This window comes from Anabrus simplex, chromosome 12, assembly GCF_040414725.1.
Source record: "Anabrus simplex isolate iqAnaSimp1 chromosome 12, ASM4041472v1, whole genome shotgun sequence".
Taxonomy (NCBI): domain Eukaryota; kingdom Metazoa; phylum Arthropoda; class Insecta; order Orthoptera; family Tettigoniidae; genus Anabrus; species Anabrus simplex.
The window spans coordinates 91,898,140-91,925,129 of record NC_090276.1 but is presented as its reverse complement, the minus strand read 5'-3'; the positions used below and the strand labels follow the sequence as shown (position 1 = coordinate 91,925,129).

The following is a 26,990-nucleotide window of genomic DNA, read 5'->3' as shown; positions in this document are numbered from 1 at the left end:
TAGAGAAATGATAACCTCCTCGCTAAAAATTTCAGCTACTCCATTAGCTGAGAGGTGGCAGCTCCACCAATGGTCTTACTTCCTTCCGACTTCAAATTTTCGTTTTCATTGACAGAAAAATCAGACATCATTGCGTCTTCCTTCTTTACTCTTAGACGTGAAAGAAAGAACATTTAATTCTGAATAATTTGTTATCAGTATGATGAGTGTGCTGAAATTCATTCATGAAGTATGGCACAAAGTTATTCACTGTACATGTAATGGTCATCGATGTCAAGTCCTTGCGGTCCAATGCACGGTGAGCAGCTGTGACTGTGTCATTTCCCACATAATGCGAATCACTTTCAGCAAAAGGAGGTCATTATTACTGTCAAATCATCTGAAAATTCAAGGATATCAGCCTTATTCGGCCTTGAATATGGCCTAGCCATTACGATAAAAAGATGACGCGAGCACATGCAACAATGGAGTTATGAAAAGGAGTAAAATTATAGTTTGCGAAGTACAGCGAACACACGATATACCAAAGAAACGAAATATACTCTAAACTCATAGCAAGATCAAATTGTTGTATTCATAAGCCAACAAAAACAGATCCACGCAATAACAACTTCAAATGACCACAGCATAAACATTCACGGTCAACAGATTTCATTTGTCGAAAATGAAAATATTTTGTAGGGCTGGTGGATATATCTGTAGAGTAAAACGCAAATTCAACGCTTTAAGGTACCGTCACGATCAATTGTTACGATTTAACAGCCACACAAATGACCAAAATCCCTAAATAAGACAGAGCTGATGTATCGGCGCCGTGAGCTTTCTTGCCATAACCTTTCGCGCCGATAGATCGGTGCGCTGAGTGCGAAAGGGTTAAGGTCTTGTCTGCCAATTCTAGTCAGCACCATTGTCTTGCTTATTTTCATTCATAATTAGCTGCCTCTGTGGATCAGTTGGTAGAGTGTCGGCCTCCGGATCCCAAGATAGCGGGTTCAAACCCGGCAGAGGTAGTCGGATTTTTGAAGGGCGGAAAAAGTCCATTAGACACTCCATGTCGTACAATGTCGGCATGTAAAAGATCTCTGGTGACACATTTGGTGTTTACTCGACAAAATTCATTAAATCTCAGCCATAGACGCCCAAGAGCGTTTCGGTTTACTCGGTCTGCCATCTAGTGGGCCTAGAATAAAACGGAATGTTGAAATTGACGAGCAGACAGCCAGATGGAGTCAAATGGAAATGTCTGCATACTGTAGCTGAGGCCATACAATTATTATTATTATTATTATTATTATTATTATTATTATTATTATTATTATTATTATTATTATTATTATTATTATTATTATTATTATTATTATTCCATAATTGCTAATACATTTACACAATATGTTGGGTTGACCTTGTACTACCTTTCTATTCTTTCTTGAATATCCAACTCAAAATGCTGAATTTTAAAAGTTTGGAATGTTAGCACATGACAGTAAAAACCCACTGCAGAAACGCACTGTAGTGCATACTTGCCTTCAGATAGGGTTGGTGTTAGGAAGGGAATCAGGCTGTAAAATAGAGCTAAATTCCCAGAAGAGTGTTGACCTTTTGAAATTAGGAAAAGACCAGGAAGTAGAAGAATAAGAAATTATGGTTGAGTTGCTGGTCTTAACTCTTTCCGCTCGCATGTTGACAACAGGTTAACAGCCTCCATTCAGTGCTAACACTCGTGTGTTGAACTCTGTTCTACACACGGTTTTGTTTTACATAAAATCAGCTTTATGGTCCGTATCGCACTTAAACAGATTCACCTAAACAGAGATTCACAACTGAGTATTTTTTTATTTTCCACCTTGTCAATACGCTAAATTGCTTAAGGCAACTTATTGGTTAAAAGTGGTACATGAATCGTATATTATCAACATCTTCAGCCACATAACACTGTTTAGATGAAACATTCGTATAATGACAAAGTATAAATGTTTTAGAGGACGTGTCCTTAAAATTATAATTATAAATTATAATTAAAATTATAATTTTAAGGACACTTCCTCTACAACATTGATACTTTGTCATTATGTGAATGTTTCATCTAAACAGTGTTATGTGGCTGAAGATGTTGATAATATACGATACATGTACCACTTTTAACCAATAAGTTGCCTTAAGCAATTTAGTGTATCGACAAGGTGGAAAATTAAATAAAAAATAAAAAAATACTTAGTTGTGAACACGGTTTTGTGTCGCTTAACTGCTCTGTGGACACATTACGACTTCTGTTTATTATTCAATGAGTGCTGTCTTCTGGGCACTGTGATAACAAATTTCAGACAGCTTTTTTTTAGAATGCGAAGGCAATATTACTCTGTTTCCTTGGTGACGTATATGCTCAATGGGAAGCGATCGTGGGAATATGGCGGTGCCTGGCTTGACAGAGGATGAAATATTGGTGACAATTTCGACTGAATTTACGAATAGTGACAATGAAAGTGATGAACTTTTCAAGGCAAATGATGAAAGTGATCTGATTAATAATAATAATTACAGCGATGCGTGTAATGTTAGGTGAGATGATAATGTGTTGCCACGACCCGGACCTCGCCGACATATACAAAATTCTAATACAACTTGGGGATGTGGACTACAGGTGATGTAGGCCTGCCTAAATTCCCTTTTAGGTAAGTGGATTTGTAGGCCATGGCAATAGGCCTGTTACAGAATTACATTACCGGCAATTATATTTTTACAGACCCGCTACAAACCTCCGTTACGAATGAGACTAACAAACACGCGAAACTAAACATTCAGAGAAATACTCCACTTCAGAAACAGTCTGTATGATGTTCATGGAAGGAAGTCACAGTAGAAGGAACGCAAGGTTTGCAGCAAGAGGAAAGTTCTGTTGGCGAGGCGAGAAACGGTTCACTTCTGCAAAACCTGTGAGAAGCAACCAGGACTGTGCTTTGAAAAGTATCACACCCTCCAGAAATTCCAATGAAAATGTGGGAAAAACCTATCTGTTTCTTTCTTATGTCTTTTTATACAATATTTTTGCATTTTGAACCTGTACGAACTTGTTGTAAATATGTAAATAAGTGTTTCATAATACATCTCCCAGTATGGCAAAAACTAACTGAAATAATTACAAGTTGGGAGACGACATGGCTAGGAAAATGTTTGAGGGCAGAGTGTTAAAGTAAAAGAATCTTTCCAAGTGTTTATTGTGCATCCTTCCTTCACGTTTGTGTTGGAGCCTTATTTCCTGATATTTGTGTGATTCATCCACAGTTTCTGTTTCCTGCTTGGACATGAGCCTGATGCACAGATCAATGTCCCACCGTATGGTCTTTCCCATGTCACGGACATCTGTTGTTGAAGAAAAGTCTCTTGGTTTCCGTGATGTCTTTGTTAACTCCACGCTGTCCGTTCTCAAAGACGTCAGCACTGTGGTATCTGACGATTCCAGATCTTCTATTGGTAAGTTATGTTATGTTTCCTTCTTTTTTAGAATGTGCTCAAATTGTAAGTTTTGAGTACCTTTTCACCCTGGTAGTTTTTGTGTTATACCTATCATTCTGTAAGGAAATTAACATAAATGTAATATTGCTGAATCAGTATCTGTATATAATACGAACATACAGACTCTCGGTTATCTTCTTCGCGGATTAACAGTGGTGATCTAGAGAAATGTCCATTGTAAAACAGAAAATCAAGACAAGTTCCAAATATTAAATTTATTGCACTTCACTCTACAGGGTGGGCGAGAAGTTCCCGTACCCCTGTAACTGTTAAGTATCAAATGTTATTTAGGTTACGCTAGTTAAGTATTAAGTGTCCAATATATCTGTATGAAAACTTATTATGTACTTTGACATACATGTGAAACACACAGCCAACAGATTTCCTTGTTTGTGAACAATAGCAAAATAGACTATAGTTCCGTTTTTATGAGTTTCGACTTGACAGTTAACCGGAAGTCAGACTGTGGTGCCAAACTGCTACGAATTCAAACAGCTGATTTACGACACAACACGAACGGAAATATATATACTGGAATATGTCTATAATCAATTATTCTTTGTAGCAACATACATAATTCACATAAGTTGAACAACAATACACAACACATTTAGGATAAGACTACAAGACAAACATATATCAATGCTCGAAAAGATAAAACGTGAGTAAATTAAATTAAATTTCGACTCACCATGTAGAAGAGCTCGCGTTGCTGTTAGATTCAATTTCCCCTAATGAAGGAAATAATCCTAAGGGAACACACCACTCATTTCTGAGTCACTATCGGCATTGTCATCGTCTGTTGAGGTGTCACTCTCGCCTGACCCTAAAGAGATAATAAACTCTTCCACATAATCGTCTGTAAGACTTTCTTTCTCCCAAGCTTTAATCATCTCTGATTTCGTGTGTCTCACAACGTTGCTCCAGTCCTCCGCACTTATACGGCCATACGGACATGACAGAATATCAAATTCACACACGGGCCTAAAATTAACCTACAATATAACTACCGAACGAAATATTAAACTAAGCTACTATATAAACTAGATCACTTTTTACACACTATTCAATACAATATAACGCGCTATACTATTAAAAAAATAAACAATACTTTTATAAACTCTACACTACGAAATATACTGTAAACGAACAACAGCCTTGCACAAAGACACACAAAGACCGCGAAAAGAACTGAGCTCAATACAACACACAGCTGATAGCACGTGGTTACCGTAAACAACAGGACGACAACACTGCTAACCGGAACTCGAGTTTAACGCGCTCTTTCGGAGCGATCGGCTGCCTATGATTGGCTGTCGATTAATTCACTTACCCTCCGCCAAAAGGCAGCGCTCAAACGTCAAGTCGAAACTCATAATAACTGAACTGTAAGAGCTGCTAAAATAAAGCCACAATATAAATACAGTATTAGATTATCATGACATGTATTTTTAGAGATAAAGTAATACTGTAATTTAACATGCTGTATTATAAAAACTCTTGATAAGAGAAGGGAACATATTATATAAAACCTTGCACAAGAGATAAAAGAAATATTAAGAACATTAAAACGGTAGATGGTGACCGTACATTATGTAAATTCCATACTGCATTAGACAATAAATACATTTCCAAACACAAAAGTCTAGGCTCCTACTTGGAAACGAAATTGTCCAGGGTTGACTGTTTTAGGATTTTACTGCTTTCTTGAAGTATAAACCACCGAGCTGGATAGCTGCAGTTGCTTAAGTGCGGCCAGTATTCAGTATTCGGGAGATAGTGGGTTCGAACCCCACTGTCGGCAGCCCTGAAGATGGTGTTCCATGGTTTCCCATTTTTACACGAGGCTGTACCTTAATCAAGGTTACAGTCGCTTCCTTCCCATTCCTAGCCTTTTCCTGTCCCATCGTCGCCGTAAGACCTATCTGTGTCGGTACGAAGTAAAGCAGCTTGAAAAAAAAAAAACTCTAAACCTCTCCATTTCCCAATTTGCCTTCCATGTGTTCTGAGGCACACTGACTGAACCTTCCATAAACCGCCTCATTTTTTCACACCCCCCAACATCTTCTTCAGGTTAACAGCAGCAGACGGGATATCGGCAACTTATTCTTAGAGATTCTTAGAACCTATTCATAGGCCTATATCGCCTCTGGATTCCTACTAGTTGTCACGGCCATGGGCGTAGTTTCTGGCTGTTTTGCAAGTACTGCATGGACAAGCCGATATTGAGTTTATTTTCCTGCTTTAATTCTCTTCATGCTAAAGGTAATGAAGAAAAGAAAAGCAGGTTCGAAGTTGCAGAAATGAGTGCGTGAGAAAGTATTGGGGTATTACGTGCGAGTGATAAAGGCACAGTAGCAACACTAGCACATCTAAACGTAAATGGTTTTTTCCCCCCGCAAGAATTTTATTTCATGTCTCCTCATTCTTGTGCTACGTTCTAATAATGCGATGTAATAATTACGAGTGACACGATAATACAATATTTAGCTCGTATAAAGGTAAAAATAAAAATAACTTTCAATTTTATACCAACACGTGGTATCACAATGCCTCTGCGTCCGGGTATCAGGCCCCCTCTCACCAACACCCAGCTGGTTGTCAACATTCGTTCAACTTCATAGACGATCGGGATCTTTCGGCCAGCTGTTTGGCGGCATAATATGTATCAGCTGGCAAGTCGACTGTTTCCTGCATAGAATCAGGATGTTTCTTTGTTTCGCAATAGTTTATTCACCTAACTAATAATGGACACGGAAAATCTTATCGATTTAATTCCAAAACGTAATTTCCTGTACGACAAGAGCCATAAGCATTATTTCAACAACAACATAAGAGAGAATGTCTGGAAGGAAATAAGCAAGGGAATGAAAAATCAAACAGGTTAGAATATTCAATTTTGTGGTAGATTAGGCCTATACGGTACTTTATTTCAGAATTATTGTTGACCTTATTTCAGAATCATATTATCATTTTGGAGTCCATATACAGTACGGTATGTCAGTACGATTACTGATAATTTATATGGCTTGGAATGTACAGTATTTACCGTGAACAATTTGGTAAGTGGCATTCCCTACGGTTGTCGTTCATGTATTCCTAACAAACAGTGCGGTAATGCATAAGAAGCTGCTGTGTTGTGGACAAATACATTTTTCGGTTTTTAATTAATGTTGATGCCACCTCGATTAATGACTTCACCCTGTCACAGCACGCAACTTACTGCATTAATGTTTTATCAAACCATCCATTGTGTGCTTTGTGTTTCCAGCTTAGAATCCCATTCGATTCTATTCTGCTTGGTGTAAACGGTTGAGTGGGTTCAATTCGATTCCACAAGGTGAGAGTGAGCATCTGGTGTTGGTGTCGTCATGTCATAGCGTGACGTCATATGGCATTGGCAAGTCCGGAGAGGCTCCATGACAGGCGCAAACGGTCTAACACAGGATTCAACTTGCACGGGGACTGGTAGGTTCTAACCATGAGCTGCTCTGAGCAGACGTTTTCTATCTCAAGGGGCTCTAAAATTTGAACTGTTTAACCAGGAAATATATTTACAACAGAACACTTTAAGCGGGATAAATATACATATATCTTAATGCAATCGATCAAGGGACCAAGAATGTCACACTTCAGGAGATAGATAGTTCGAACTTCTTAACCGAGTTTCACTGTATTTCCGAGCATGTCCAATGATATATTGCGAAATGCTTCCTCAACAGCTTTGCACAGTACTTCGTTCGTGGCATAACGACATGCAGGTACATGCGCCTTAATGACTTCCCATAACAAGTTGTCAGGTGTGGTGAAGTCAGGACTTCTTAGTGGCCATTTAAAGGGAGCTGGTGTTGCTAGTGAATCACGGCCTATTCACCGTCCTAGGAAATGTTCGTTTAGGAACTCGCGCACTGCAAGAGCGTAGTGAATAGGCGTTCCGTCTTGCTGCAACCATATGTGTTCTGTGAGGCCCCTTTTCCCAAACTGGGGTATTAACCCTGTTTGTAATATGTGTTAATAATTTGTGCCATTCACATTCCTTTAAAAAAAAGTACGGACGAAGCAGATGTGATATCATCGCTGCCCATATCATTACGTGAGGCGGGTTCCTTTCCAACTCAACTCTCTAATGAGGATTCTCTTTAGCCCACACGACAACATTTCTAGCACATGGGCTGCGATAAATAGCATGATTGACGGTAGTGATTTCTTATTGATTTACTTTTCTTATACAGTGTTCTGGTATTAGGAACTTTGTTTCCAGTATTTAGAATTGTTTTAATCTTTTGCTATTGGTACTTTTTGAGAGTTCAGTGAAATCGACGTTTATGTAACCGTAAGGTAGTAATCTCTTTATTTTGTATCACACACCATAGGGATAAAGCGACTGCCATTGAAATTGAATAAAGACAAAGTAATGTTCTGTCCTTCTATAGTGATTACCAGACGTCGAAATGCAGTTGTCTCCGGAAACAAAGTGAGATTGAATCAGTCTGTAATAGTGTTGATGTCACTTCCCCTACCGTTCTGTAAATAAACTTACTTATAGTCAAAATATTGAGTTATCTATGGGGTTTGAAGTTTGTAGCTGTTTGCTTACCTTACATTCAGGAGATAGATAGTTCGAACCCTACTTTCGGCAGTCCTGAAGATGTTTCTCTGTGTTTTCCTGTTTTCACACCCGCCAAATGCCAGGCCTGTACCTTAATTCAGGCCACATTTGTTTTCCTGTCCTATCCCATTGTCACCAGAAGATACTGTATGTCATGAGCGTACGACGTACAAGAAATAGCAAGAAAGAAGGTGTGGTTATTGCCTTCTGATATCTAATTTTATGCCCTAGGTTAATCCCCGTCCTACATCAGTTATAGTGTCCACTGAAATTTTTCTACTAATGATGGATGAAAATTCAAGGTGTTCATGTGCTAAAAGGTTCTTTTTTTAAATGTGAATTTTGATCTCACAATGGGATATACCATATATATATTTTTTCTCTAGGTAATGATGAAGTACTGGATGAAGTAGAATCTGTGATCACAGCAAGAGACGTGGTGCTACAACGTTGCAGACAGACTGAACCCCTGCCTTTCAGCGAGGCTTTCCCTGACAGGTGAGGCATGAACTTCTATAGTACCATCACATGGGAGTAATTTTGGACAATTATAATGACCCCTTTTATTCGATATTAAAGTACACAGTTCGAAAAAATTAGGGGAACATGTTTTGTAACGTCTGGTAGTGAACGTTAATTTGGTAGATGGGGTTCCAATGGTCGTACAGCATACATTGAGACCTCAGGGTATGTCAAATCGAAATTATACTCCATCTGTAGGCGTAGTCATGCATTAAACTGTCAGGTGACCCCTCAAAACAAAGTGAATAGCGGTGTGTCTTTGTGGGGTATACAGACTGCTGCGGTCATTTGAACACATACGTAAACCAGTACATCCCATGAGACATCTTAATGAGGTTCAAGTCACAAGGGCCGTCACTTAGATCCAGGAAGGATGGACTTTTCGTCGTGTTGCTGTGGATCTCATTGTCTCTCCGTCAGTTATTTAACGCTTGTGGAATTGCTACAGTGAGACAGGCCAGTTCAAAAGGGGGGTTGGACAAGGTTGTTGACGCATGACAACCCCACAGGGTGACTGATATCTGACCATTTGTGCGTTGCGGCGACGTTCAGCAACTGCCAGAGAACTGCACCAAGACCTCAGGAGGGTGACTGGAGTCACGGTGTCTGACCAGACAGTATGGAACAGGTTAAGAGAAGTGTCCGTATGACCCAGACATCCTGTTCAAGTGCCCTGTTTAATGCAGCAATATCGCTCAGCTCGCCTCTGTTTGCCCATACTCACGTCAACTAGTAACTTCGCCAATGGAGACCTGTGTTGTTCACAGATGAATCCAGATTTCCCTTGACACAGCGTGATGGGCGTCAATGTGTATGGACGTTAAAAGTTAAACAATTGAAAAAGAGGTTCAACCTATTCAATACATAAGAGAAAGAAATGTAGTGATTACATTCTTATTTAATAGTAATTAGAAATGGGACCGGTTTCAACCCTAGTCCAGGTCATCGCCAGCCGTTCAAAACATAAAAAACATGAAAAACAATGCATATGAAAGAGAAAAAGATTTTTTTTAAAATAGAAAAGGTAGAATAGAATAAATTAATAGAGGAAGAGTGATAGTGAAATAAGAGAAGAATAAAAGAAATTGAAGTTAAATGGTGTTGAGGGAGGATAAGATAGGGAAATGAAGGAGGGGTAGTTTAGGGTGGGTTATTGGAGGTAGAAAATGTGGGTGGGAACTTTGTAAGGCATGGAAAATAGAATTGGAGTTTTGGAATTTGGAATTTTTGAAAAGAAGAATTAGAAGTCTAAAAGGATGTTGGGTTTTTCAGAAATGTTGTTTAAATTGAAATTAGGGTTGACTGGTCAAGGTGGATAAAGCAATTTTCAGTAATGTTTTGTTAATGATTTTAAGTATTTTCATGTCATTGTCAATACTGGTGAAACTATGCTTGGAGTCTTGTATGTGCTGTCCTATGGCAGAGAATCTGTTGTATTTAATGGCGTTGACATGTTCTGAGTACCTGATATTGAAGTTGCGGCCAGTTTGTCCGACGTAGGAGGAATTGCAGTTGTTGCATTTGAATCTGTATACACCAGATTTAGAAAAAGCATTAGACTTATTTAGAGATCTAGAGTTGTTTAAGATATCAAGATTTCTATTGTTAGTTCTAAAAGAAATGTTCATGTTATGTTTTTAAAAAATATTAGTTATTTTATAAGCATCCTGAGTGAAAGTGAAAGTGGACAAAGCAGTTGGTTTTATTGTGTCTTTAGATAAAGTGGTTTTTGAACGGTGTTTTTGAATTTGTTGATGATGCGGTTTATGAAGGAGTTGTTAAAGCCATTGAATTTAGCGATGTTGCAGATGGTGTTTAATTCGTTATTTAAATCTTTTTTGGACATAGGGGTGTTGAAAGCACGAAAAATTAAGCTGTTATAAGTAAGACGTTTATGAGCTTGAGGGTGCGAAGAATCTTGTTGTATTGTGGTTGCTGTTTGGGTTGGTTTTCTGAAAATTTTGTAAGATAAAGAAGAAGGATGTCTAGTGATAGTTAGGTGTAGAAAATTAAGAGTTTGGTTGTGTTCTGATTCGAGGGTGAATTTAATGTTAGAGTCTAAGTTGTTGAGATGAAGAAGTGTAGAGGCTGCGTTGGTTGATTCCTCATTTAAAATTACTGATGTGTCATCGACATATCTGGCCCAAAAGAGGATGTTGGAGAAATTATTATTATTATTATTATTATTATTAATTTTTGTGTTTTTCTAAGAAGTCGAGGTAAATTTCAGCAAGAATGCCAGAAGCTGGTGAGCCCATAGCCAAGCCATCTTGTTGATAAATGGTGTTGTCAAAGGTAAAATAATTATTGTTGAGAACTAATTTTAAAATAGACATGAAGTCTTGAATTTCAAGTTTACTTAGGTTACTGAATTTGTTTAGGTTGTTGTTTATAATGGGGAATAATTTTGAAATTGCAATACTAGGGTACATGTTTACAATCTCAAAAGAATGGAGAGAAAAATTTGATTGGATTTCAAAATTCTTTAATTTGTTGATTAGATCAGAAGTGTTTTTGATAGATTTGTTGGATAAAAATCGATAATTTTTTAGTAAAAATGTTTGGATGAATTTAGAAGTGTTGTATAGGGGACTGGGTCTGTAACTGATTATTGGACGGATGGGAATGTTAGTTTTGTGAATTTTAGGGAGGGCTTTGGCAGTGGGTAGTCCTGGGTTCATGTTTATTAATTTAGTTTCTTCTTGATCTGTGACGAGAAAGGAAGCGTTTTTTAAAGTATGTTTGAGTAGGCGTTGGATTTTTGTGGTTGGGTCTTTTTTTACTATAGAAAAAGAAGGGTCACTGAAAATTTTTTTGGTTTTATCTAAGTAGTCAGTTTTTTCCATTATAACTATAGTGTTGCCTTTATCAGATTTGGTGATAATGAGATTATTGTCATTGATTTTCTTTTTAAGAGCTGAAATGATTTTATTATCATTAATTAAATTATTAATATCATTATTATTAAGAGAAATGTTTTTGTTATTGTTAATGAAGATTTTTTCGAGTTTTCTTTTTACTTCATATCTGATTTCATCTTGTTCATCTGTTGGCATTTTGTTAATGACTTTTTCAGATTCAATAATTAAATTGGTGGCTACATTGAAAGTGTTGAGATTGGGCCAATTGTGTTTGAGTCCCTTCGAAAGAATTGAGTTTTCAACATCACTCAGAGTTGTTTTAGATAGATTTACAATGGGAGGATGGAATTGTTCAATAGTTTTGGAGGGTGTGTTAAGGTTCTTAAGCTGAAATTTATGTGAAGAAGGGTTGTTCTTAGGAATTTTGAGTATTTTCTCTAGGGTTTATTGTTTAATTGACAGTACATGAAATAATTGTCTACTTGAGTTAGGAAGAGGTTCCATTGTACACTCGGGAGAAGATTAGCAATTCCTAGATGTGTTTCGTATAATCTGTTGTTTAAAAATGATTTTTTCTTGTATAAGAAACGAATTTCGTTTTTTAACCAAATTTTGTTGGTTATTCTTTGGGTTTTTAACATGTGAGGAGAAGAAATGTTTTTTCTGGTACAACTTTGAAGAAATTTGGTGGGAAGATTGTAGGATATGCATTGTTTCAGGAAGTCGATATCTTTTCCTAATTTACCGATAAGATTGTAGGATATGCATTGTTTCAGGAAGTCGATATCTTTTCCTAATTTACCGATCTTGATCTTAAGGCCCATGTAAGAGAAGGCTTTTTGTTTAACTTGGTTAACTTGTGCATTTAAAGATAAAAATTTCATTGTTCCGTATTGAAAGTATTAACGTTAAAAATGAAATAATTGAAAAAGAGGTTCAACCTATTCAATACATAAGAGAAAGAAATGTAGTGATTACATTCTTATTTAGTAGTAATTAGAAATGGGATCGGTTTCGACCCTAGTCCAGGTCATCGTCAGCCGTTCAAAACATAAAAACATGAAAAACAATGCATATGAAAAAGAAAAAGATTAAGTGAACTCTCGATCGGTATATTATACCCTACAGGGCACATCAATACTGCAGGATCATACCTACCTGCTCATCTTCTCTTGCATACGGGCACCAGCTCAGCTGCAGTCGGCAGAAGTGGTCGCTAGTTGGGTTCTTATGACGAGAGGATCATGGGGAACTCATACAATTACATTAAACTACGAAATGAGGAACACTTTCGCTGTGATCAGAATTTTGAGCATAAGTTTGTATTCATAACTCAAATTATTTACAATGATCGCACCTGGAGTGCCCAAATAAGTGCCCCAAAGGCTCACATCTGCAATTTAAAAGGAAAACAAAGAAAATACAATCTGGATGATGACGTTATGCTGAAGTTTGATATAGATGTTGATTCCCATAGGGAATCTGAAATATTTGTCCTGAATGAGCAAATTTATAATACCAATATAAATGGTCCATTATTGGACATTATAAATTTTCCAGCTAGCTCATTCTTGGTTGCCAGCGTTTCGCCCTCGTGTGCTAGGGTGGGCTCATCAGTTGGTACCTAGCACACCTACCAATACGCTGGCTAGTGCATACCGTGGAGGCCACTGCGTAGGCTAACTGGAGCCACCGGCAGTGCCAATGCACTAAGAGACTTTGTCTCATCACTAAAAATTGATGCCTGCTTGGCCATCAGATGATATAGATGTTGATTCCCATAGGGAATCTGAAATATTTGTCCTGAATGAGCAAATTTATAATACCAATATAAATGGTCCATTATTGGACATTATAAATTTTCCAGCTAGCTCATTCTTGGTTGCCAGCGTTTCGCCCTCGTGTGCTAGGGTGGGCTCATCAGTTGGTACCTAGCACACCTACCAATACGCTGGCTAGTGCATACCGTGGAGGCCACTGCGTAGGCTAACTGGAGCCACCGGCAGTGCCAATGCACTAAGAGACTTTGTCTCATCACTAAAAATTGATGCCTGCTTGGCCATCAGATGATATAGATGTTGATTCCCATAGGGAATCTGAAATATTTGTCCTGAATGAGCAAATTTATAATACCAATATAAATGGTCCATTATTGGACATTATAAATTTTCCAGCTAGCTCATTCTTGGTTGCCAGCGTTTCGCCCTCGTGTGCTAGGGTGGGCTCATCAGTTGGTACCTAGCACACCTACCAATACGCTGGCTAGTGCATACCGTGGAGGCCACTGCGTAGGCTAACTGGAGCCACCGGCAGTGCCAATGCACTAAGAGACTTTGTCTCATCACTAAAAATTGATGCCTGCTTGGCCATCAGATGATATAGATGTTGATTCCCATAGGGAATCTGAAATATTTGTCCTGAATGAGCAAATTTATAATACCAATATAAATGGTCCATTATTGGACATTATAAATTTTCCAGCTAGCTCATTCTTGGTTGCCAGCGTTTCGCCCTCGTGTGCTAGGGTGGGCTCATCAGTTGGTACCTAGCACACCTACCAATACGCTGGCTAGTGCATACCGTGGAGGCCACTGCGTAGGCTAACTGGAGCCACCGGCAGTGCCAATGCACTAAGAGACTTTGTCTCATCACTAAAAATTGATGCCTGCTTGGCCATCAGATGATATAGATGTTGATTCCCATAGGGAATCTGAAATATTTGTCCTGAATGAGCAAATTTATAATACCAATATAAATGGTCCATTATTGGACATTATAAATTTTCCAGCTAGCTCATTCTTGGTTGCCAGCGTTTCGCCCTCGTGTGCTAGGGTGGGCTCATCAGTTGGTACCTAGCACACCTACCAATACGCTGGCTAGTGCATACCGTGGAGGCCACTGCGTAGGCTAACTGGAGCCACCGGCAGTGCCAATGCACTAAGAGACTTTGTCTCATCACTAAAAATTGATGCCTGCTTGGCCATCAGATGATATAGATGTTGATTCCCACGGTATGCACTAGCCAGCGTATTGGTAGGTGTGCTAGGTACCAACTGATGAGCCCACCCTAGCACACGAGGGCGAAACGCTGGCAACCAAGAATGAGCTAGCTGGAAAATTTATAATGTCCAATAATGGACCATTTATATTGGTATTATAAATTTGCTCATTCAGGACAAATATTTCAGATTCCCTATGGGAATCAACATCTATATCATCTGATGGCCAAGCAGGCATCAATTTTTAGTGATGAGACAAAGTCTCTTAGTGCATTGGCACTGCCGGTGGCTCCAGTTAGCCTACGCAGTGGCCTCCACGGTATGCACTAGCCAGCGTATTGGTAGGTGTGCTAGGTACCAACTGATGAGCCCACCCTAGCACACGAGGGCGAAACGCTGGCAACCAAGAATGAGCTAGCTGGAAAATTTATAATGTCCAATAATGGACCATTTATATTGGTATTATAAATTTGCTCATTCAGGACAAATATTTCAGATTCCCTATGGGAATCAACATCTATATCATCTGATGGCCAAGCAGGCATCAATTTTTAGTGATGAGACAAAGTCTCTTAGTGCATTGGCACTGCCGGTGGCTCCAGTTAGCCTACGCAGTGGCCTCCACGGTATGCACTAGCCAGCGTATTGGTAGGTGTGCTAGGTACCAACTGATGAGCCCACCCTAGCACACGAGGGCGAAACGCTGGCAACCAAGAATGAGCTAGCTGGAAAATTTATAATGTCCAATAATGGACCATTTATATTGGTATTATAAATTTGCTCATTCAGGACAAATATTTCAGATTCCCTATGGGAATCAACATCTATATCATCTGATGGCCAAGCAGGCATCAATTTTTAGTGATGAGACAAAGTCTCTTAGTGCATTGGCACTGCCGGTGGCTCCAGTTAGCCTACGCAGTGGCCTCCACGGTATGCACTAGCCAGCGTATTGGTAGGTGTGCTAGGTACCAACTGATGAGCCCACCCTAGCACACGAGGGCGAAACGCTGGCAACCAAGAATGAGCTAGCTGGAAAATTTATAATGTCCAATAATGGACCATTTATATTGGTATTATGCTGAAGTTTGTCGGTCTGTGAACCAAGAAAGACCGGATGTGTTCCCCCACATGGAAACCGCATCCCTATGCCTGCGACATAAAATGATATGATGGTAGAATCAAGGATACCCGCAGAGATTACCGCTATTATGAAAGTTTCCTCCCATACCGGGATATTTATATACACAAAAATAGCAGCACAATAAGTAATAAAAATAATCTCAGATAACCTACTCTAGCGCCCTCAATTTCATATTTACACGGACGTGAACCCACGTCCACCAGGCAGAATTTCGTGTCAACAAATGGACTCTCACAATAATTATATCGTGCAAGATAACTTAAGGGTAAATATGCAACCATAAGAAATGCAGAAACAACAAAAAAATAAAGGAAAGGAGATAAACGTTCGAATGAATGAGGTAACAGTGTCCCCAGAAAACATCTCTGTTTCAAAGGAAAGATGACCTTCCCGCGTGTGCTACCCCCAGAGTGCGGGCCGTGCATTGACCTGCTTCGTCTAGCCATGAGGGACTCGCCCTAAGCAAAAAAAAAATTGTAAACACACCGACCGGCTGTGACCCAGTATCACTGGTTCTCGTGCTCCCAGAGCTAACTTCACAAAGGGGCTTTTATGTATCTACGCTTGACAAAGCAAAATAGCCACAAAATAAGTGAGGAAATACATCTTACACTATGTATCCGATTTCACTGACAAACAAGCACGGGCCCCAATTATAACATAAAAAGTCTACAATCGTACTACACCCCGATAAATCAAATATTGTCAAATTTACGACGAGGTCACAGTCACCTAAGGTCTGTGGTTCAAGCCCTGTCTGGCAGAGTCGCACAGAGTCCAATAATACTAATGTCTCCACCAGCGTTACAGATCACGTTCATTTAAGTTGCATAATTAGAGCCATGCCTAAGATCGAAATACGATTAGCATGCACCCCTAACATCACGCAGATATGTCTGCCCTTTCCCATAAGATGAAAGGATGATAATACAAGTACCCTAATCATACAAGAGAAAAGAAAACGTATCCAACGAGCTACACAAAGATATATCCCGTCTACCCCTCTCGAGCAACTTATATCCGCATGGCACTCAACATCTTGCCGTGTTATCAAGATTACATCATTGTCTGCTTTACGTAAAGATGAAAAAACAAAACTAATTACTCTTACCCTTAGATATATCAAAACAATCTTAATATGCAGCCTGATGGGCCACAATCAAATCCTATTTTAATATTTACAAGTTTAATTCTACTATCTCTGCGTGACACCTTAACTCTACCATATGTCTAGTATTTCATGGTCCACTTATCTCATTATGTTGATCTCCTCCTCTCTCCCTCCGGGTAGGCTATCATGATTTAGCCCATCACGGTAGAGGTCTCAGCCAGGGTCGATTCTTGGAGTCCGGTCTTCCCGCCCCGCTGGTCAATGGTTGTCTTCTTCTTGAGGAATGCCTCGTTCAAGGTAGCGTCTTCGAAGCCACGTTCTGGAGTTCTTGCACCTCACTTCCCTCGGAATATCTCGACTTCTTACTACAATGAAATATTCACTTTAAACACAACGCAACATTCTGGACTTCATGTAGGTTGAGGTAACATACAGCGCTAACACTTTGCAATATACATTCCTCGTCCTCTATTCTCGTATAACTGTATACTCACTAACTTGTGCACTATGCCACAAACTATTTTCTGCTCTAGGGACTATCCACTCGGTTATTGTGTTTTTAAGCCCGCTTAATTTGGATTCAACAGTCTATCAGAGGATAAATATAGACCTCCTTAGCCTATTGTCCACCCTTCCTCGGCACCTCGGGAGCTTCGCCCCTACCGCTATTATCAGAGTCTATAAGTACGGCGTTCCTTCGTTGCTGATACAATTAACCACACGCGATCTCATTGATAGGTATCTGAACATCGCACCACCTATAAATCCAATACCTGTAACTCTGTAAGTCACCGATCCACTGGATCAAAGTTATCGCACAGCAATAATTACACACTGTCTTTGTTCTGAACAAAAGGTTTCTGGCGCAATCTAGGCAGACGTGCGACGCGTACAGGCAGCAATATGATCGTCGACTGGATGATCTCCCCCATATCACTCAGCTTTTATATGAGGCAACACACCAAAGGACGCCAGGGAAAGTCCCGAGAAACAACTTGAGTCTGGAATGTGGCCACTACAGAGCTTCCCACGGTGGTTCTGCTTGGTACATATTTATTGATCTAATTCTATGTTAATAAACCTAGAGGTATCCATAGCTTCGTAAAATTCTAGCAATCATTTCCATCTTTTTATTTTCCTGAGAAAACGTCAATTACGGGAATTACGACTCAATTTCCGTAATGTGGTGGGCCTGTCTGCTCCCGCTAAAAATCTCTGTTAAGATGGCAGGTCTCTCCCCCAGACAGAATCCCATCTCTCTTTCTCTCTTCCTCACATATTCTTTCTTCGTCACACATGACCACGCCTTGCCTCGGGAAATCACCTTCACGATTCCCGCGCTGTATATAGCATCACGCCCTCACAAGCGGCGTCCTACTGCGAAATTTTTACTGCGTTAAATATCCATTCTCGCGGTTAAGTATAATGGTACAATATGATGAAATATAAATTGATGATGGGGGTAGAAATTGTGAGTCACTTAAAAGAAAACAGTACGTAATATTATGAATGGTAGTATGGCACACGCAATGATAGGTAATGTCTCACAATGTTTATGAATAGTGGAGAACGGTCAAATGGGTCAGTTTTACACTCTGTCAGGTACAAAGTCTCAACACTATCAAACAACATATGAAGATCCATAAATATGTTGAAGTCGCAGACGAATAGATTTATAGAAGCAAACTGCCAGCTCCCGGTGATCAGCGCGGCTTATTCAGGGTCATGCGCTGTGGTCTCGAACGCCAAAGTAGAATGGAGAATATCCTGAAGATCCAGTATTTGCCTCGGTTCCGGGAAGTTAAGTACGTATATATAGAAATATATAACGCAATTCAGTATAATTGAATGAGTAATTGTTCTCCTGCTGTGTTCTTGGAAAACAGTTGTCTTGAAAAAACAATTGTAAAGAGAAAAAAATATAGCAATATCGGAAAACAAATGAAAACATATGCACGGTGCGCTATTTTTTAAATTGAAAAAATTTAGGTCATGATTGAAGTAGTCAAAGTTGGCGCAAGACAAGAGTTAAAATTTGAATGAGGAGAACCGAAATGAAGGTAGGTTTTCTTTCTTTTTTTTTAAATAGAAAAGGTAGAATAAATTAATAGAGGAAGAGTGATTGTGAAATAAGAGAAGAATAAAAGAAATTGAAGTTAAATGGTGTTGAGGAAGGATAGGATAGGGAAATGAAGGAGGGTGGGTTATTGGAGGTAGAAAATGTGGGTGGGAACTTTGTAAGGCATGGAAAATAGAATTGAGGTTTTGGAATTTGGAATTTTTGAGAAGAAGAATTAGGAAGTCGAAAAGGATGTTGGGTTTTTCAGAAATGTTTAAATTGAAATTAGGGTTGAAGTACTGGTCAAGGTGGATAAAGCAATTTTCAGTAATGTCTTGTTTATGATTTTAAGTATTTTCATGTCATTGTCAATACTGGTGAAACTATGCTTGGAGTCTTGTATGTGCTGTCCTATGGCAGAGGATCTGTTGCATTTAATGGCGTTGACATGTTCTGAGTACCTGATATTGAAGTTGCGGCCAGTTTGTCCGACGTAGGAGGAATTGCAGTTGTTGCATTTGAATCTGTATACACCAGATTTAGAAAAAGCATTAGACTTATTTAGAGATTTGGAGTTGTGTATGATATCAAGATTTCTATTGTTAGTTCTAAAAGAAATGTTCATGTTATGTTTTTTAAAAATATTAGTTATTTTATAAGCATCCTGAGTGAAAGTGAAAGTGGACAAAGCAGTTGGTTTTATTGTGTCTTTAGATAAAGTGGTTTTTGAACGGTGTTTTTGAATTTGTTGATGATGCGGTTTATGAAGGAGTTGTTAAAGCCATTGAATTTAGCGATGTTGCGGATGGTGTTTAATTCGTTATTTAAATCTTTTTTGGACATAGGGGTGTTGAAAGCACGAAAAATTAAGCTGTTATAAGTAAGACGTTTATGAGCTTGAGGGTGCAAAGAATCTTGTTGTATTGTGGTTGCTGTTTGGGTTGGTTTTCTGAAAATTTTGTAAGATAAAGAAGAAGGATGTCTAGTGATAGTTAGGTGTAGAAAATTAAGAGTTTGGTTGTGTTCTGATTCGAGGGTGAATTTAATGTTAGAGTCTAAGTTGTTGAGATGAAGAAGTGTAGAGGCTGCGTTGGTTGATTCCTCATTTAAAATTACTAATGTGTCATCGACATATCTGGCCCAAAAGAGGATGTTGGAGAAATTATTATTATTATTATTATTATTAATTTTTGTGTTTTCTAAGAAGTCGAGGTAAATTTCAGCAAGAATGCCAGAAGCTGGTGAGCCCATAGCCAAGCCATCTTGTTGATAAATGGTGTTGTCAAAGGTAAAATAATTATTGTTGAGAACTAATTTTAAAATAGACATGAAGTCTTGAATTTCAAGTTTACTTAGGTTACTGAATTTGTTTAGGTTGTTGTTTATAATGGGGAATAATTTTGAAATTGCAATACTAGGGTACATGTTTACAATCTCAAAAGAATGGAGAGAAAAATTTGATTGGATTTCAAAATTCTTTAATTTGTTGATTAGATCAGAAGTGTTTTTGATAGATTTGTTGGATAAAAATCGATAATTTTTTAGTAAAAATGTTTGGATGAATTTAGAAGTGTTGTATAGGGGACTGGGTCTGTAACTGATTATTGGACGGATGGGAATGTTAGTTTTGTGAATTTTAGGGAGGGCTTTGGCAGTGGGTAGTCCTGGGTTCATGTTTATTAATTTAGTTTTTTCTTGATCTGTGACGAGAAAGGAAGCATTTTTTAAAGTATGTTTGAGTAGGCGTTGGATTTTTGTGGTTGGGTCTTTTTTTTTACTATAGAAAAAGAAGGGTCACTGAAAATTTTTTTGGTTTTATCTAAGTAGTCAATTTTTTCCATTATAACTATAGTGTTGACTTTATCAGATTTTTTGATAATGAGATTATTGTCATTGATTTTCTTTTTAAGATCTGAAATGATTTTTTTCATTAATTAAATTATTAATGTCTCTCTCTCTCTTTCTTAGCATTAATCCCAACTTGCAGGATCTGCTGCTTTGCTACATCTCCTCCATTTCTGTCTGTCGTTGACATCTTCTGGTGTTAAGCCAACACTGTGCATGTCTGCCCTGATGATGTCAGTCCATCTCTTTGCCGGTCTTCCTCGTGGTCTTGTTCCCTCTGGGTTGATGTGGAGCGCTGTTTTGGCAACTGAGTCGTCCTGTTTTCTCATGACGTGGCCGTACCAGCGGAGACGGACTTCCCTCACTTTGTCTATGATGGGCGCGACACCAAACCTTTGCCGGACGTCCGTGTTCCTTATGTGGTCACATCGGGTCAGCCCCATGGACCATCGAAGCATCTTCATCTCCATGGTTGTCAACATTTGCTCCTGTTGTTTCGTCATGGGGCGACATTCAGTCCCATAGATCGCTGCTGGCCGTACCACACTCTTATAAACTTTTGCCTTTAGATATTGAGGCACCTTTTTATCACAGAGGACTCCAGTGACATGTCTCCACTTGAGCCAAGCTGCATTTACCCTCATCCGAGTATCAGGAGTGGTGTCACAGTTTGAGGTGATGACGGATCCCAAGTACTTAAATTGCATGGTCTTCTGCAGGTCTTCTTCACTGATACTTATGGTATCTCTGGTTTGGGGGCCACATTCCAGGTATTCTGTCTTCTGGATATTGAGGTGCAGTCCATTTTCAGCCAGTCTGTCCTTCCACGTTTGAACCTGACGCTGGAGTTCAGGACGGGTTTCTTGTGCAAGTACCACATCATCGGCATAAAGAAGGGTCCAGGGATGTGAATTCTGTATGTCAGCTGTTGCCGTATCCATGCGGAGGATGAATAACAATGGTGAAAGGGTAGAACCTTGATGAACACCCACAGTGATATCGAAAGGCGGAGAGATTCCAGCAGGACTCCGGGCGACACTAGTGGAGAAATGTCTTTTTTATTGTTAATGAAGATTTTTTCGAGTTTTCCTTGTACTTCATATCTGATTTCATCTTGTTTATCTGTTGGCATTTTGTTAATGGCTTTTTCAGATTCAATAACTAAATTGGTGGCTACATTGAAAGTGTTGAGATTGGGCCAATTGTGTTTGAGGCCCTTCGAAAGAATTGAGTTTTCAGCATCACTCAGAGTTGTTTTAGATAGATTTACAATGGGAGGATGGAATTGTTCAATAGTTTTGGAGGGTGTGTTAAGGTTCTTAAACTGAAATTTATGTGAAGAAGAGTTGTTCTTAAGAATTTTGGGTTTTTTTCTCTAGGGTTTATTGTTTAATTGACAGTACATGAAATAATTTATTGTCTACTTGAGTTAGGAAGAGGTTCCATTGTACACTCGGGAGAAGATTAGCAATTCCTAGATGTGTTTCGTATAATCTGTTGTTTAAAAATGATTTTTTCTTGTATAAGAAACAAATTTCGTTTTTTAACCAAATTTTGTTGGTTATTCTTTGGGTTTTTAACATGTGAGGAGAAGAAATGTTTTTTCTGGTACAACTTTGAAGAAATTTGGTGGTAAGATTGTAGGATATGCATTGTTTCAGGAAGTCGATGTCTTTTCCTGATTTAGCGATCTTGATCTTAAGGCTCACGTAAGAGAAGGCTTTTTGTTTAACTTGGTTAGCTTGTGCATTTAAAGATAAAAATTTCATTGTTCCGTATTGAAAGTATTAACGTTAAAAATGAAATAATTGAAAAAGAGGTTCAACCTATTCAATACATAAGAGAAAGAAATGTAGTGATTACATTCTTATTTAATAGTAATTAGAAATGGGATCGGTTTCGACCCTAGTCCAGGTCATCGTCAGCCGTTCAAAACATAAAAAACATGAAAAACAATGCATATGAAAAAGAAAAAGATTAAGTGAACTCTGGATCGGTATAAGATGAAATATAAATTGATGATGGAGGTAGAAATTGTGAGTCACTTAAAAGAAAACAGTACGTAATATTATGAATGGTAGTATGGCACACGCAATGATAGGTAATGTCTCACAATGTTTATGAATAGTGGAGAACAGTCAAATGGGTCAGTTTTTACACTCTGTCAGGTACAAAGTCACAACACTATCGAACAACATATGAAGATCCATAAATATGTTGAAGTCGCAGGCGAATAGATTTATAGAAGCAAAACTGCCAGCTCCCGGTGATCAGCGCGGCAAATTCAAGGTAATGTGCTGTGGTCTCGAACGCCAAAGTAGAATGGAGAATATCCTGAAGATCCAGTATTTGCCTTGGTTGCGGGAAGTTAAGTACATATATATAGAAATATATATTTTTCTATAGTAAAAAAAGACCCAACCACAAAAATCCAACGCCTACTCAAACATACTTTAAAAATGCTTCCTTTCTCGTCACAGATCAAGAAAAAACTAAATTAATAAACATGAACCCAGGACTACCCACTGCCAAAGCCCTCCCTAAAATTCACAAAACTAACATTCCCATCCGTCCAATAATCAATTACAGACCCTGTCGCCTATACAACACTTCTAATTTCATCCAAACATTTTTACTAAAAAATTATCGATTTTTATCCAACAAATCTATCAAAAACACTTCTGATCTAATCAACAAATTAAAGAATTTTGAAATCCAACCAAATTTTTCTCTCCATTCTTTTGAGATTGTGAACATGTACCCTAGTATTCCAATTTCAAAATTATTCCCCATTATAAACAATAACCTAAACAATTTCATTAACCTAAGTAAACTTGAAATTCAAGACTTCATGTCTATTTTAAAATTAGTTCTCAACAATAATTATTTTACCTTTGACAACACCATTTATCAACAAGATGGCTTGGCTATGGGCTCACCAGCTTCTGGCATTCTTGCTGAAATTTACCTCGACTTCTTAGAAAACACAAAAATTAATAATAATAATAATAATAATTTCTCCAACATCCTCTTTTGGGCCAGATATGTCGATGACACATTAGTAATTTTAAATGAGGAATCAACCAACGCAGCCTCTACACTTCTTCATCTCAACAACTTAGACTCTAACATTAAATTCACCCTCGAATCAGAACACAACCAAACTCTTAATTTTCTACACCTAACTATCACTAGACATCCTTCTTCTTTATCTTACAAAATTTTCAGAAAACCAACCCAAACAGCAACCACAATACAACAAGTATCTTCGCACCCTCAAGCTCATAAACGTGCTACTTATAACAGCTTAATTTTTTGTGCCTTCAACACCCCTATGTCCAAAAAAGATTTAAATAACGAATTAAACACCATCCGCAACATCGCTAAATTCAATGGCTTTAACAACTCCTTCATAAACCGCATCATCAACAAATTCAAACACCATCCAAAAACCACTTTATCTAAAGACACAATAAAACCAACTGCTTTTTCCACCTTCACTTTCACTGGAAGATGGGCATCATTGTACCTCTGTTCAAGAAAGGAAGCCGACGAAAATGTACTAATTACCGCGGTATCACACTACTGTCTCATGTCCTGAAAATATTGGAAAAAATAATAGAGACCAGAATCAGAGATATTGTTGAACCAATTTTGGAAGAAGAGCAGTATGGTTTCAGACCAGGAAGGTCAACCACAGACCTTATATTTGCAATTAGGATGCTAATGGAAAAATACTGGGAGAAGAACAAGCCTTTATTTCTAATATTTTTGGACATTGAGAAAGCATACAATAGTGTACCAACGGAAAGAATTTGGCAATGCATGAAAGAACTTCAAGTTCGAGACAGCCTCATAGACAAAGTGAAAATGTCGTATAGTGGGAACAGAAGCTGTTTTCAAGTAGGATGTGGTTTGTCGGACTGGTTTGAAACAAAGAGAGGAGTGCAGCAGGGCAGCTCATTGTCACCACTTCTATTTATTATTGTAATGGATGTAGTAATGAAATCTTTTAAAAGGAAAGAACTTGGAGATATCAAAGCCTTCACATTTGCAGATGATGTTGCGATCTGGAGTGACTCAGAAGAGGAATTGGGAGAGAGAATACAAAGCTGGAATGAGGAGTTTAAGAAATATGGTTTAAACATCAGCAAGACCAAGACGGTGGTGATGAAAGTGTATGGGGAAGGAGCAGAACCAATAGTCATGTTAAATGAAGCTCAACTGGACAGCATTCCAGTTTTCAAATACTTGGGTAGCGTTATATCAAATGACAACCTAGCAAAACATGAGGTGAACAGTCGAATCAATAAGGCAACACAATTTTACTACCAGGTAAGACACCTGCTGTGGGATGAGCAAATACCCATGAAAACAAAAATGACATTGTACAAGTCCTATTATACACCAATTCTTACATACAGTCTCAAAACCACAACACTTACCAATAGAGATAATTCCAAACTTCAGGCAGCTGAAATGGAATTCCTACGCACTATGATCCAGAAAACCAGGAAAGACAAGATTAGAAATGAGAAAATTAGAGAAGAAGTAGGAATAGATGATTCTCTCCTCAATAAGATTCAGATATCAAGACTGAAGTGGTTTGGTCACATGAAGAGGATGCCAGTAAACAGAACTGCAAGGAAGGAATTTGACAGAAAGGTAGAAGGAAGACGACCCGTGGGAAGGCCACGAAGGAAATGGATAGATTTAGTTAAGAGCGATGTACTGCTGAGAGGTCATGATTGGGACAAGTTGGTGGAGGAAGAATGGTACAAGGACAGGATGAGATGGAGGAGGCTCATATACCACACCCGGGAAACTGGAGATGGTTTAGGATGATGATGATGATGATGATGATGATGATGATGATGATGATGATGATGATGATGATGATGATGATGATGATGACTTTCACTCAGGATGCTTATAAAATAACTAATATTTTTAAAAAACATAACATGAACATTTCTTTTAGAACTAACAATAGAAATCTTGATATCTTACACAACTCCAAATCTCTAAATAAGTCTAATGCTTTTTCTAAATCTGGTGTATACAGATTCAAATGCAACAACTGCAATTCCTCCTACGTCTGACAAACTGGCCGCAACTTCAATATCAGGTACTCAGAATATGTCAACGCCATTAAATACAACAGATTCTCTGCCATAGGGTAGCACATACAAGACTCCAAGCATAGTTTCACCAGTATTGACAATGACATGAAAATACTTAAAATCATTAACAGAACATTACTGAAAATTGCTTTATCCACCTTGACCAGTACTTCAACCCTAATTTCAATTTAAACAACATTTCTGAAAAACCCAACATCCTTTTCGACTTCCTAATTCTTCTTCTCAAAAATTCCAAATTCCAAAACCCCAATTCTATTTTCCATGCCTTACAAAGTTCCCACCCACATTTTCTACCTCCAATAACCCACCCTCCTAATCCACCCTAAACTACCCCTCCTTCATTTCCCTATCTTATCCTTCCTCAACACCATTTAACTTCAGTTTCTTTTATTCTTCTCTTATTTCACTATCACTCTTCCTCTATTAATTTATTCTGCCTTTTCTATTTAAAAAAAAGAAAGAAAACCTACCTTCATTTCGGTTCTCCTCATTCAAATTTTAACTCTTGTCTTGCGCCAACTTCGACTACTTCAATCATGACCTAAATTTTTTCAATTTAAAAAATAGCGCACTGTGCATATTTCATTTGTTTTCCGATATTGCGCTTTTTACTATATTTTTTTCTCTTTACAATTGTTTTTTCAAGTCAACTGTTTTCCAAGAACTCAGCAGGAGAACAATTACTCATTCAGTTATACTGAATTGTGTTATATATTTCTATATATACGTACTTAACTTCCCGGAACCGAGGCAAATACTGGATCTTCAGGATATTCTCCATTCTACTTTGGCGTTCGAGACCACAGCGCATTACCTTGAATTTACCGCGCTGATCACCGGGAGCTGGCAGTTTGCTTCTATAAATCTATTCATCTGCGACTTCAACATATTTATGGATCTTCATATGTTGTTCGATAGTGTTGTGACTTTGTACCTGACAGAGTGTAAAAACTGACCCATTTGACCGTTCTCCACTATTCATAAACATTGTGAGACATTACCTATCATTGCGTGTGCCGTACTACCATTCATAATATTACGTACTGTTTTCTTTTAAGTGACTCACAATTTCTACCTCCATCATCAATTTATATTTCATCTTATACCGATCCAGAGTTCACTTAATCTTTTTCTTTTTCATATGCATTGTTTTTCATGTTTTTTATGTTTTGAACGGCTGACGATG

At 38.3% G+C, this 26,990-nt stretch overlaps 1 protein-coding gene across 5 annotated transcripts in view; it reads left to right on the top strand.

Moving 5' to 3' along the window:
- The window catches only part of Haspin (haspin), a 369,818-nt gene that overhangs the window by 200,655 nt on the left and 142,173 nt on the right, over positions 1-26,990 (top strand). For all 5 annotated transcript variants that reach the window (XM_068229912.1, XM_067156416.2, XM_067156420.2 and 2 more), the window contains 2 exons: positions 3,280-3,468; positions 8,506-8,617. In XM_068229912.1, coding sequence (XP_068086013.1) covers positions 3,280-3,468; positions 8,506-8,617 — 301 coding nt within the window. The remainder of the gene's footprint in view (positions 1-3,279; positions 3,469-8,505; positions 8,618-26,990) is intronic.